The sequence below is a fragment of the Podarcis erhardii genome, assembly GCF_964252035.2.
Source record: "Podarcis erhardii genome assembly, chromosome: 1".
Classification (NCBI taxonomy): Eukaryota; Metazoa; Chordata; class Lepidosauria; order Squamata; family Lacertidae; genus Podarcis; species Podarcis erhardii.
This window is the reverse complement of record NC_138497.1, coordinates 85,866,725-85,881,156: the sequence shown is the minus strand read 5'-3', so window position 1 is coordinate 85,881,156 and position 14,432 is coordinate 85,866,725. Positions and strand designations below refer to the sequence as shown.

Genomic DNA, 14,432 nt, shown 5'->3' with positions numbered 1-14,432 from the left:
GCCACTTCTAGAGCGCGATAGGCCTAGCCTATGGGGGGGGGAGCAATATTGACAGTGACCTGCAGCCTGAACTTCCGGTAAAAGCCCACCAACTCGAAAGCTATGATTCTCTATGGTCGCCGCTCTATAGCTTTGCAGCTCGGTGGTAAAAGGGGTCTAGAACTGAAGTGTCAGCGAGGACTACAACTCTACATCCCCCCGCCCCATTGAATTTCTCTTGGCATTTCTCGTCGTGCTTCTTAGATCTGTTTCTGATAGCCAATAAGAGAAAAAAATAGGCTTTTGCGTCACACGGTAGGTGGGCTAAGAATCTTCTGATCTAGAGGTAGGAAATTGTAGATTTTGAATCGGAGTAGCCACTGCAGAAGGAGAGGCCGGGAAGAAGCTGTCGCGAGAAGAGTCCACCATCCGCGCCCAGTTTTAGCTACATAAGTAAGTCATTGGCAGGCGCCGGATGTGTAGTAGAGGGCATTGAAGTCGGGACCGTCAACGAGTGTTTAATATAGTTAGTTTATTCGCCAATACGTCAGGTTTTCAGCAATCGTTAGGTTTTCTTCGCTCTGTGTACCATTAGAGGCTTACTAGTTAAAATGTTCATGGATAATGAAAACTCAGGGTTGTTGTTTTTCTTCTACTTCCATGCCTTCCTGGCAGAACTGTAGTACAGTTGACATTGACTACAAAGGACTTCTTCAGTAAGAATTTGCAGGATCACTTTCCTAGCAGAAAGTCAAACTAACTAACAAAGCAAGCGCTGCCGCCGCCGCCGCTCTATTTAGTTTGCAATTCAAGTCTCATCTTACTTTGGACATCCTTGCTCTCAGGGAAGCTGCCTAGACCAAAATCAAGCATTCATTTTAAAGTGCTTTAATTATTACCCAGGAATTTTCCACATTCGGTTAATATGCAATACTACCAAAGCAAGTAATGGTTCTAGCATTTCAAAGCTTCCGGCTTGTGTTAAGAGAAGAGCTTATGCATTGTTGCTCAGCACCTAGACTCTTGTGCGGTCTCAAAATGTAATATCCTTTAAGTCCATCCCCACTGTAATTTTCCCTTCATCATCTCTCCCTTTCCCACTTTCCAGAGAAAACCAAGCATTGACTGTTTGATTTTTAAAATGTTGCTGGTGCACATGCCTGCCCTTTTACAGAAAAAAACTAGTTCCCTCTCATTCTCATAACAGCAGCAGCAATAGCAACAAGGAAAATGGAGTGGACAGGTGAAGTATTCCCAATGTTTTGAAACCAACACATCTCTCCCATTATTTGGACACTGAAGGAAATTTCCAAGGCACTTACACATAGGGAAGAAAGGCAGGAGGTGACAGTGAACAAGGTAAAATTATAGCTGCATATAAGGTGCATTTTAGTTCAAATACGCTTTCCTGCCAGAATAACTGATTAAAAAATATATGAAATTGTACTTTTCCTAGATTTTTTGTGTATTTTGGGACAAAAATAGGTAGTGAAAGAGTTACTTGACAGAAACAAATTGTAGCAGATGCTAAACTAGTAGATGCTAGTTTAATACTAAAGAGAGGAAGAGGAAAATGCATGTAGATTTGCCAGTCTGTTTCTCATTTGCAGTTCAGACACATATTTAATGTGAGATTTCTTCGTTCCTTCCTGGATTATAATCCAAAATCTTCATAGTGAGAATAAATTATAGCTTAATGGTAACACAACTGACTTGTTTATAACAGGTCATCAAAGTTTACACCCGAGTGGATGGATTCTTCACAGAAATAGTTTTTAGCTACATTATGCAAAATGAAATATCATTCAATAGATTTCTACATAAATATGTTCTGTTTGGGTGTGTTTTAGAACACTAACAATTATTTTATGACAACTGAAAACTTAAAAAAATAGAATTGCACCTTCAGTACCTTTACTATGCCGTTTAATGTTCAACAATACATACTTTTCACTCACAGAGAGTAACAGTACCACTTTAGAGGTAAAAACGCAACAAAACTTGTACCTGAGTATTGCATTTTTTCCTTGTGTGGTTCCAACATTACAGCAACAGAATTGTTTCTGTTATTATTGTGCCCACTGCTACACAATCATCTATTATTAATTCAACGTAATAGTTTTCAGATATTCACCCTTCATCATTAAAATAATAATAATTCATGTACACATTTGATAGGAAACTTTGGGGGGGGGGGTTACAAAAAGAAAAAAAATGGTGGAATGACATGCAACCTCAGTAAATGTGAATTTGGGAAGTAATGGTGGAGGGTTGAGGAATGCGTGTCTGATGGTGGAAGTGGAATTTATAGAGAATTAGCATGAGGGAAAGGCTGTTTAACCCCTCACACTCACTGAGTCATCCTATGCCCACTGGATCTTTCCCCTCTTCTGATTTTCAACCCTGACTTGGTGGGGAATAATTAAAAATAGCCATGTGAGGCATCTGCAGAAGCTGCGGGCAAGGAGGTTCAGCACCTCCTACCTGCCAATACTTCCTTGCAAGTACTTCCTACATATTCACCTTATGAATAAAATATAGAGGTGGAAATTATGTGTTCTTCCTGAAATGCATTGTACTAACCAAAGGTCTTAACAGGGGGGAAAGCTTTGCCCTTTCATATTAGTTAATCTCAGCTACAAACCTATAAAAATAAGACAACTGAAATCTCCCATCCTCTTTATCAACACCTCAAATTCTCTCTCATCATCAAAATGCAGTAGACTTTGTGCTAAACATTTGTAATAGGCCTGCAACAGGAGAGTGCCAGCTTTCCTTCTAACAAGTTAACTCTTTGTGAGTTATTAAACGTCTATGGCTTCATAGGAGGGCACAAGATGTTCCTTGTGCACAAACTTTGCCTTTGGATTAGCCTCTCTGTTCTTCAGTAATGCATATTTTTGTCCGATCATGTTTGGAGTTCCCCTGACTTTGGCATGATGTTCATTTTCAGACTTCAGAACCATGTAGTCAATTTTGAGTGGTTTCCATTTGTATTCTCGGTAGGGAATAATCTGTGACCTGCTTTGGTTCAGATTCCACAGGTTTTTGTTGTCAATAATGCTATGAGATTTCAAAGAAAGACTTCGACGCAGCATTAAAGTCACAGAAGGCACTTCAGGATTCCACCACATGGACCTAAAAAAAGGGTTGGGGGAGAAAAATAGTTCTTTTAAATAATTAAATTTCAAATACTGTATTGTAGATAAAAAGTTGTATACAAGCACTTGTAATTAATTAATAAATTGAGAGTGAAAGAAATTCATTTCACAAAGACATAGTAGGGACCAAGACTTAACCACAACCTAAAGGTATTAGCATTTCATGCAGTTCAAAGCAGGAAAATGTCAGTTATCAGGGTTAGACTCTTAACTTGAGCAATTGTATTTAACATGTCTGGGCGGCATTGTTTGTTAAATAACAGTTGCAAGGACCCCTGAATAGAAACAGGACCACAGTATACAGGGAGGGGAGGGGAGGGGAGGGGAGGAGCTTCTCCCTAACAACAGAAGCAGTTTCCAGGAGCAAATTTCATTTAGACTGCAACACAGTAGAAAATGGGCCCTACCATGGTCCTAATCCCAACAAGTTTCCAGCGGCCATTTAACAAAAATCCTGAGACATATGCAATAAAGCATAATAAAGCATGTAGTTTGGCCTTGATTTCTGATTTTCATTCATGTTCTAAAAGGTGAGAGAATACAATACAGTGGTGGTTGTTTTACCAAGCAGGATTAGCAATCGCTGGAATGCTGACAAAGATTACCGGTACTTTTGTGTGTCTCAACCGAGTAGCCTTTTATTTGTTGAATTATCATATAGCTCAAAGATAAATGAAGAGCAACTAGCCAAGGCTACTTTCCAAGTTTCACCTTGCATGAAATAGAAACTACATCACACCACACATTAGCCACCCAGCCTCAATTCACCTAGTTTAACCTGATTATAATACACACACACCAGGCAACAGTCAGTGAGTACAGAACATGCCCTTTACACAGCCTCAGCATGTAAAGAGCATTCACATCACACTACACACATAACTGTAAACCTAGCACCATAAGTGTCTTGTGGCCTCTTAAACACTAAAAAATTCCTTATGGGAACAATGCATACACATGGTTTTCTTGGGGTGGGAGGGGGGTTGTATACATGATGAGGGTGGCTGTAAATGAGGTCCAAAAACACAGATGAAATACTTATTTGCAGTATACTGTATTCCACAAAAGCTTATGCCACAATAAATGTATTTGCCTTTAAGGTGCCACAAGACACTTGTTGTTTTTTATGCAAAAGACTAATCCACCTTGCTTCCTGGAAGTACATGTAATGTTTTCCTGCACATGTATCATCATATAAGTAAATTGTAAGTGAAAAGGCCTAAAGTTAGACAATTAAATCAATGCCATTTCAGGAGGCTGTCATGGTGCCCAGGAGGAGTTCTGACCCGGTAGTACCTGTGTCGTTTGACTCCAAGACCACGAGGACATTCGGATGAAACACAAGTGCCTGTAAAGAAGTAAAAGGAAACACAAATGCCAAATCAAAACGAAACAGCAGTAGTGCATTTCTGGCTGGACTAAAATCAGCAATGATGTGAATTTTCCTCAATGTCTTGTTTCACTTAATACAATGGTTTAGATTTGGTGTCTGACAGACATTCCAGTTAAAGAGAACAAGTACCCATCTTGTCCAGATTCACACCTAAATTTGTCTTCCTCATCTGGCAGAATTTTCTTATTAGGATCATTCACTCCTAAATGCTCATTCTGTCCCTTAACCTCACAGGTAAATTTGTCTGCTTAACTACCCCAGTCCTGTACCTGCATTCTGTTTCTCATTAAGTTCTTCATCAGGCTGTAAATGGAAGGAAAATGGGTGCTGTTTGATGGATGACTTTGTGAGGCTCCGTCGCTGTTCTATTGATGGAATCATAGCTACGAGGAGCGGCTGGGGACCCTTGATCTTGATCTCAGGTTCAATTATTGGGATGTTCTGCTTACCCAAAGTGAGTTCTACACAGTGGAAAGACAGAGGTAAGATGAAGGGACGTAAAATGTCTTCAAAATATCCTCTGCAACCAGAAAGCCTATATTCTGCTATGAATTCAGTACATTGCAAGATAAATGTCTGTGACAAATACTCTGATATAGCTCAATATTGCCCCCTAGAGTGTCTGCAAAGAAAGATATGGGCAAAATCCAATTGTGGCATCCTGCTTCCACAACTGCCAAGTGGAGCTGAATAGCCCTGTTTTTTCAGTCACAGTTTTAACTGCGATTCCATACCAACGGGTAGAGCTTGGTAGAATGCATCTGGGCTGCCTGAGTTTTATGCCCCTCCCTATACTCACTCCTCCCATACATTCCACTATCTTTTTCTTTTCTGGGCATGGGGTGGTGGTGGTCTGCTTACCTTAAAAAAAGAAAAAACCCAGAAAGTGTGCAAAAGCACAACAGCGAATATTGCCAGCCTTATTTATCAAGTGGATGCCAATTCCCACCCATTTTCTTTTTTGAATTTTTAAAATACCACTATCTTGCAAAATTGGTAAATGGGTCCTGAAAGTGCTGTACTGGTTATAAATGAAGGATGGCACTTTGAGATCCATGTACCTAAAAGAGCACCTCTCCTACTATCAACCATCTTAGTGCCTACAACCAGTAGTAAAAACTCTGTTGGTGGTTACACCTCTGGCTAGTGCCCAGTTGGTGTTGACCCATGTTAGAGCCTTGGTGGCAGTTCAGTATTTGTGAAATGCCCTTCTGAGTGGGGTGCATCTGTCTCCCTCCCAGTACTGTACATTTCCGAGCACAATTCAAAGTGATGTTACTGACATTTAAAGCTCTAAACAGCCTCAGCCCAGTATACCTGAAGGAGTGTCTCCACCCCCATCATTCAGCCCGGACAGTGAGGTCCAAGGCCCTTCTGGCGGTTCCTTCACTGCAAGAAGTTACAGGGAACCAGGCAGTGGCGCCCTTCCTGTGGAACGCCCTCCCATCAGATGTCAAGGAGATAAAAAACTACACAACTTTTAGAAGACATCTGAAGGCAGCCCTTTTTAGGGAAGTTTTTAATGTTTGATTGTGTTTTTAATATTCAGTTGGGAGCCGCACAGAGTTGCTGGGGAAAACCAGTCAGACAGGTGGGGTATTATTAATTAATTAATTATTAACTTTCAGATGGAACTTTAAAAAGTTTCTGTATATCCAGGTATTTGATGGCTGAAAGACACTTTTTGCTAACCTTGAAATTATTAACTGAAAAGCAGCAACATGGTCACATCCACACTATATACGTTTCAAGGCACATTCAACACACATTTAAGGCACATAACATCCTCCAAAGAATTATGGAAACTGTAGTTGACCCCTCAAAGAGCTACAAATCCCAGTACCCTTAACGAACTACAGATGCCACTCCCCTGTCAGAAATATATGTCATCCTCTGCCTTGTACTTAGGAGTATACAAAAACTGTTTTAAATTCTTGTTTATATATACAGTACAGTACAGGCAATCCTCATTTTGCACAGAGGTTATTCAGGATCCCCTGCATGTTAGTGGGGCCTGCATAAAGTTTTTCACCCCACCCCTATTCCACTATGTTAGTGATATTTTAGTGGCATTTTTGGGTCACTTTTGGGTTTGGAACTGTGTGCGCGTGTGCAATCACACGTCAGTTGGCCGTTGTCTGTACAGTGGTATCTTGGGTTACATACGCTTCAGGTTACAGACTCCGCTAACCCAGAAATAGTACCTCGGGTTAAGAACTTTGCTTCAGGATGAGAACAGAAATCGCGCAGCGGCAGCGTGGCAGTAGCGGGAGGCCCCATTAGCTAAAGTGGTGCTTCAGGTTAAGAACAGTTTCAGGTTAAGAACGGACCTCTGGAACGAATTAAGTACATAACTAGAGGTACCACTGTACATGAAAAAGCAGATGCGTATCCATATATTTGCTTATGTACACCACTGTAAAAAAGGGCAGTGGACACTTAGTTTCCCTTAGATGAGAATTGGACTAGGCTTTGATTATAATGTAATCCAGAGAAATTTATCACTTGATTTACATGGGCCTAGCTACAGGTGCAATTTGGAAATTAGGGAAAAGGAGTAAACTTTTGCCTTCTGTCCCCATCATGTCTGTGTATTTATAAAGCAATAATAGTTAATCATGGTGGCATGTTGGTGGCTCCTGTCTGCCACAACTTTCTTTTCACCATAACACAGACATGTATACACCCCCCAAAAAAGCCATTTTCTGCAATGTGTGTAAGGATAGATCCCTCACCTTGATACTTCTTATCTACATTTTCTTCTTGCACAAACGTAGAGAGTGAATTTTCTAGATTTCGGTTCTGTATAAAAGAAATGTAGAGAATAAATCAGTATCTGACTTTCTTATTTTTATATATGCCTCATAATGAGTATTAAAGTGCACCCTATGTCTTTTTTTTTCACCATGTAGGCACATTCATTGCCCATGTGTGTCCAGGTGTTGCTCACCAAAACATTTCCGTACCCTATTTTACCTTTCCCGTAGATAAACAGACTTTCTTCTCTTCAGTCAACCAGGAAGATTGCCTTTGTCCTTTTGCAAGGGTCTGTTTTCTGCTTTTGATCACATATTTGTTTTATTCAATTCAAAAACTAAGCTAAGCAATGCTGAAAAGGCTATCTTTCAGTATGGACTGATACTTACCTCAAAGCCTCCAACACCACTTTATTTTAGATGTACCTCATAGGCAGCATTTTTCTCACATTGGTTTGCATAAGTATAGGAAAGAGTATAGTACACTTGTGGACATCTATCATGTGAAGATCACACATATGCCTGTTTTGCTGCATGTTGGGAAGCAGTGATCCCTTCTTTATCCTTTTCTCGGTGTTTTCATATTAGAAGTATGCACTCAAACCCAAGGGACTTCCTTTGTAAGTGTTCCTACCCCATTATTTCCCTCCACACATATTTTCCAGTAAATGCCCACTAACTATATTAGGTGCTAAGGTTTCTAGTACCGTTGACAGTAAAGTTTGGTTATTTTTATATCTTCTCATCTCTCTTTGGTGTGTCCAAAGTGTACTGTAGGATTTCTCCAAAGCATTTTATCAGCCCTCTAATCTTGTTAAATTTCCTTGGCAATATTAAAAGAGCTCTTGGTTCAAGCATCTCTCTTTGTAGTTTCCTATATGCTCTGATGTCAGTCATCTTTGTGATACCCTATATCAGTGGTTTTCAACCTGAGTCCACGGCTCCCTTGACCAACCATGTTCTTTTTGCTGCTCCTCCGTGGAAGTCACTTACACTGGGGTTCCATTAAAGGACATGCATAAGTGGGGGTTTCCCCGTTCCGCCCCCACTCCATTCCGCCATGCCCCTTTTCGGTGCCTTTTTGGGGCACGTGTAAGTGGGAACGCATGTGTCGACGGGAACCCAAGTAATGCCACTGCTCTGCAGGACCGAGCTGATGCATCCCGCAAGGCATCCCCAGCATGCCTTTTCCTAAATTACCGGTAATGTACAAATGGGGGGAGGGAGGGCGAAACAAGATTAACATCAGAAGGAGAAATATTTTGTTATTATTCCGGGAATCCTTGTCACGTTTTAAGTTCTTTCGTCTGACACCGGCATACAACTGTATTTTGCAAAGGCACATGTTAAGATCTTTCGTATCCTTTGTCTGATACCTGCACACAGCAGCTGCATACAACAACCATACTTTGCAAAGGCAGATGTGGAACATTACAAAGAAAAGTTCATCTTTTGCAAGCCTGCTCCTTAAAGTTGTTGCATTTGACACTTGTATTCGCTAAGACACACGTGGAACACAAAAAGCTTTTATTTGGACATTATGCTTTAAAAAATTGATTCATTTGTACATACGTGGAACACAAAAGCTTCTATTTGGACATTACGTATATAAGAACTGATCTATTTTTATTTCCTGTTCTAAATGTTGGTTCTTAATTTCTTCTACTCAATTAGATAATGTGAAAAGACTTATGTTTATATGATGTATAAGGAATTTATATAGTTAAACACAGCTAGTTACGTTGTGGGTATATTTGTTAGTTGAATTTACGTAACTATCAGTTTGACAGTGTTGTGTAAGTTGACACTGTCCTTTTCTGCAACATTCTCCCTGTCCTGATAAAGTTTGGTGACTGTTAAGGAAGAGGGGAGTGCCTGTGGCGAGATATAGAGAAGAAGAGGGAGGGAGGGATGTTGGAGGTAGGAGAGGGAAACACAGACACTTTCAAGGTTATTTTAAATCCCTTCTTATAGAGCACACACACATCTTGGCACACACACCATAAAGCTACTTTGCTATTTTCTTGCATTTCTCAAGCCCTCTGTGTAAAACTAAGGAACTGTTACTTAGTGAAGCTGAGAGGAAGATTTTTGTTGGGGGGAAGATTTTAAGAAGATAAACAGTTTTGCTGTTGTTTTATTTCGGGAAGATAATGGGCTGCAAGTTAAAGCTGCCAGCTCCCCTGAATGTTCCTAAGAAGGAAAGAGAGAGATAATGAAGGAAGATATGAGCTATAAGTTAATGAAAGGACAGCTCCCCTGTCTCTCCTGAACGTTTCTCAAGTCACTCCAGAGTGCCACGGCACACTGGTTGAAAACCAAAGCCCTATATTAAATTCTTGTTATAGCTCTCTAAATGTATGGTCGCCAAATAACCACTGAAATGGTCCACCACTCACATGTTATTTTAGTAATTAAGATAAAACGTTATGCGTAGTGTGGCAATATGTTTTGTGCAGCCATCTACAACATATGCACTCAAAAGGGAACAAGTTTATGCTTCAACACTATATCCAATCTAACATTTCCTTAAAGTATTTTTCAAATATTTATTTCAAGCACATTCCTTTATTATTCATATCATGGGTCAGTCTCCAAGATGAATTGTGTAATGCAGTTCTTTAGTGTACTAATACACTTATAAATTTCATCTGAAAGGCACTGAGCATACAGTGAATTGTAACAGAAAATTAGATTCCACAAACCAACCTGACACACACAGAGTACTTGATTCATTTGCTTGTTCTTCTGTTCTGAACTGTTGTCTCTCCATGATCTCTTGGAAAGGCTATGATTTTTTTCAACACTTGGAGAAATTGTGCTTTCCTAAAGGAATTTAATAGAGAGATGGTATCTTGGCTCACTCTGAAATCACAGTGAAAGGATTCAATGGGATGCTGTCCAAGGTCTCTTAACAGAGACTCCTTATTCCATTCAAACAGGAAAAGCAGAGGAGAGTCAAGAAATTCAGAGGAGGAAACAGTCACACAGAGAGAGTCCCATTCAGCACAAGATACTTCACACATGGTTGAAGGTTGAATAGTCTCTGCAGTTACAGAAGTGAACATTTATCAATTTAAAATTGTACATATAATAATAATAATAATAATAATAATAATAATTTATTATGTATACCCCGCCCATCTGGCTGGGCCTCCCCAGCCACTCTGGGCGGCTTCCATAAAAACCAAAAATACAGTAAAATATCACACGTTAAAAACTTCCCTAAACAGGGCTGCCTTAAGATGTCTTCTGAATGTCAGGTAGTTGTTTATCGCTTTGACATCTGCTGGAAGGGCGTTCCACAGGGCGGGCGCCACTACCGAGAAGGCCCTCTGCCTGGTTCCCTGTAGCTTTGCTTCTCGCAATGAGGGAACCGCCAGAAGGCCCTCGGCGCTGGACCTCAGCGTCCGGGCTGAATGATGGGGGTGGAGACGCTCCTTCAGGTATGTATGCCTGCCATCTGATCAATATAATAAACATGAGTTCTGGAACATCATGCATTCTAAATCAATTAAAATAGTTGGATATGGGTGGTCTATTGATATAATGTGCCTTGACAATTAGAGTTATTCAAACCTTGCTAATGGTCTTAAAATGCAAAATAATGAAAATGTCCTTTCACCAATATCTTTTTTATAAAGTCATTTCATTGATTACTCATCCATTAATCAGATCAGGATGACCAACCAGCAGTTGGTAAAGAACATCGGCATGGTTTTGTCTGGGCCTCACAACCTGCTACTAATGCTAACAGATTTGGAGTACAGGACAGGGTGACACAATGGTGAAAGTTCATTGGCTTCCTCTTTCACAAACAGAGATACAATAAAAGAAGTCAGTTATCTAATGCCATTGATGCTATTGCAGCAAGAAGCTAGTACCCTCCACTTTTTGCCTCCTCAGTGGAACTTATTTGAATCCAGAAACTACTTGTAGGTCACATCCACTCAAAACAACTCTTTCACACCTGCAGCGAAGGTTTGCCCCTTCCCACCATCTGACAAGAAAGCCAAAGAAATTGATTTACACCTCTGGTCCCATCTCCCTGTGCCACTGGCAAATGCTAATGATCAAATTGTCTCTGTATATGTGATGGATCTCAGGCATGCCAAGCTGAGCTGGCTACAGAACAGGCTGATTGCCTTCCTATCTAATTACACCCTCCCACAATCTTCAGGAAATAAGTAGGTGCCTCTTTTTGCTGACCTACAATGTGCCATTTAGTTGCCTTGTTTCAGTAGCATGTTTAGGGAGGGGTACAGGGGGCAGGCCACCCCAAGCGGTGCTTGGCTGGTGGGGTGGATGTGTGCTCCTTTCATCATTCTCCCTCGCTGCGCCTCCTCTCACCTGGCAACTAACTCTAGCCGCACTTTGCTGGCAGGATGGTGCCTGGTGCCCAGTAGCGATTCTGCTTCCCCTTTCCTTTGCAGATCCTCCTTCCCCTTTCCCCGTGAAGCAGAAGATGGGCTGCTGCCCAGTCTGGTTTTGCAACTGTGTGAGAGAGAAAACCTGGAGAGAGGAAGGGGTGGGGGAAGGCTTCCCTCCAAGCAAAGCTGGAGTAAGCAGTAATGTGCACACAGCCCAGCCAACCCGGCCAACCCCCTTATTATTTTCCTCCCCTCAACGTCTCAGAGATCAATTAAAAGTGGTGAAGAGATCAGACTACCATCTCCTGTCCTTTTTGGAAACAGGGTCTTTTATCAGGATTAAACCATTTAAATGGCAAGGTTACAAGATAAGCACTTTGGAGTATTGCTTGCTTATAATGTGTGTGTGTTTGGATCTAGAGGGCAACCTACATGTTTATGCCATGTGAATACATAAAGAGGGCACTGTTGTATACAACCAGCTACAAAAGCAGAGTCTCATTTACACTGAAGATAAAATACCATTGACCATTGGATAAGCTGAGAAATGGTGACTGGCCCAAGGTCAGATGGTCAATTTGTGGCTGATTGAATATCTGAAATTACATCTCTCCAGTCCTACAGAACAATGCTAGCCCTGCCCTGAAGGATGATGAGAGTGGGAGATCCACTGTCAATTTGAATTCCTTCTGGTTCCTGAGGTAGGGTAGATGGTGAGAAGGGCTATTTTCTTGAGGTTTTGCTGCACCAAGCTGGAACAGTAGAGAAACACAAATTGGATCTCTAAGCTTAGTGTGCCTATGTAAGATCCAATGGATCCTTTGGTTGCCCAGTTCAGCCTCCACTGGGCCCCATTCTGGGACTCTTAATGTGGTCTGTTGCTGGTCTTGAGTGGAAGTTAGGCATCAGCTGCACTAAAGCTGATGGTGGAGAGGAGTCAGCACTTCATCTTAACCCACCACTCCTGCATCATAAGGGACCGCCCACAGGCTGCCAGGCTCTGTAGCTGATGGAGGTGGGGCTCCCAGATGATGAACAGTGAGAGAGGCAGCAAACTCAGTGACTGCCCTGGGCAGCAAAAGCCCTAGCTACACCACTGCCTTGTTTTGCATTCTTTCTGTATTGTCTTTTAAGAAAATGTATGTCTTTGATTTTATCATTTGTGTATGATATATTCTTAATTTAAAATATTTATTGCCTGCCCTTCATCAATTCTTATAAAAGGACAGGCTGCAACAGAAAATAAACTATAATAACCATATCAATAAAACAATGAACAAACTCATAAAAAATGCACAGAGGTAGCCAAACAAACAAACAAACAAACAAAGCAGAGAAAGACATTAAAACAAAACAAAAAATTAAAATGCCTGAGCAAACAAATACATCTTAGCTTGGTGCCAAAATGATACGAGTATCAGTGCATGTCATACTTATGAACAGTGTGAAAGCATGTGAATGAAGGCACACACAACACAAACATGGGAACAGTGCCCCATATATATTGACACCCTAGTGTAGACACAACTATAAATGGAACACTTTGTGAAAGAATACTCCTGTTTTTTGTTTGACTTATGTATTTATTTTATTTGGTGTATCTAGTTGAACATATGAACCTTCTTAAACTGAGTCAGGCCTGTTTACTCTGATTGGCAGCAACATTTCCTGGTCTCAGGCAGATCTTTTTTTCAGCCTTGCTATGAGATTATTTTTCTGAAAATAATCAGGGATTAAATATGGAACTCTTCACATCCAAAGTAGATTGTAGTGAATTTCAGTCTACAAAATGCAATTATCCCCCATGCTTTTCTGTAGGGAGGGGGGATAATGACAGAATCTTAGGGTCATATCCAACTGTGTCACTCCTGCTGATGGAAAGCTCTTTGATTCAGTGGCTACTTCTGTCAATGGAATGAGGATAGAACCAATTTGTGCTGATTCCACCTTCTTCCTGCAGACCCCTACATGCCTCCAAAATCTGTTCCAGTGGATTGGATGACCCTTTCAAACACTATGTGCAGGTGGCATGGGTACTGTAGTGAAGGAATTGACAAAAATCCCCCCCTAACTTGGCTAAAGCAAGCCTCCAATGGATTAAATAATCTTCTGTTATTATAAGATATACCATTGAATGCAACCTTTAGGTATGCATTGGATGGCGTTGCTATATGTGCAACTAAACTATCTCCTGTCTAGGAAAAGAGTAGGCAGCCACTTATTGACAGTTGAAGAAAAACAGCATACCCACTAACCATTTTGAAATATGGCAACCCTTACTACTATTATCATTACTACCACTACTAATGAATCACAATCTAGTTAATTAGACCACAGCATATAAGAAATGTTAACAGCTGTGTGCTGGACAGATGGATGTTAAGGAACTATAATTAACCTGCAAGGGTATAGTGGATAGTGCCCATAATGATGACAAGGAACAACTACCTTCATCCCCACTCTGCTTTGTAATCTTTAAAAATGTCACATTTATAATTGTGGAGTTAAAAAAAAAAATTAGGTGTAAGGTCTCCTACTGTACCCTTTAGGTACAGATCATTCATATGACCCCTTAAAAAGAAAAATAATTATGTGTCAGACACTAACAAGGCTACCTGCTTCCTCACAGCAATCCTGTGCCATTAACAAACTTTTGTATTTCGTACAGTTGAACTTTAAAAAATGGGGGGAGGCACAGATGCTCTCTGGGGTCACCTTGCCCGAGGTGCTTTACACTAAGGAAGGACATTCCAGAATAACTCAGCACTGCAGT

The 14,432-nt window shown here is 40.7% G+C and overlaps 1 protein-coding gene and 2 long non-coding RNA genes across 10 annotated transcripts in view; 2 read left to right on the top strand and 1 right to left on the bottom strand.

Annotated features, from left to right (window-relative positions):
* The first annotated feature begins 79 nt into the window (after positions 1–79).
* LOC309328589 lies at positions 80–4,519 on the top strand. The gene is made up of 3 exons (XR_014150833.1): positions 80–294; positions 1,187–1,338; positions 4,394–4,519. It is a non-coding gene; the product is annotated as an uncharacterized lncRNA (long non-coding RNA).
* AGBL2 (AGBL carboxypeptidase 2) overlaps positions 1,889–14,432 on the bottom strand; it is a 29,129-nt gene continuing 16,585 nt past the window's right edge. For 3 of the 8 annotated variants that reach the window (XM_081838181.1, XM_081838180.1, XM_081838186.1), the window contains 6 exons: positions 11,640–11,828; positions 9,999–10,115; positions 7,269–7,335; positions 4,803–4,994; positions 4,437–4,488; positions 1,889–3,117 (listed from right to left, as the gene is read on the bottom strand). In XM_081838181.1, the coding sequence (XP_081694307.1) occupies positions 2,784–3,117; positions 4,437–4,488; positions 4,803–4,994; positions 7,269–7,335; positions 9,999–10,115; positions 11,640–11,828 (951 nt within the window). In that variant the 3' untranslated portion in view covers positions 1,889–2,783. The remainder of the gene's footprint in view (positions 3,118–4,436; positions 4,489–4,802; positions 4,995–7,268; positions 7,336–9,998; positions 10,116–11,639; positions 11,829–14,432) is intronic. The other 5 variants (XM_081838182.1, XM_081838183.1, XM_081838184.1 and 2 more) reach the window with 5 other exon arrangements.
* LOC309328592 lies at positions 4,904–8,143 on the top strand. The gene is made up of 2 exons (XR_014150834.1): positions 4,904–5,015; positions 7,446–8,143. It is a non-coding gene; the product is annotated as an uncharacterized lncRNA (long non-coding RNA).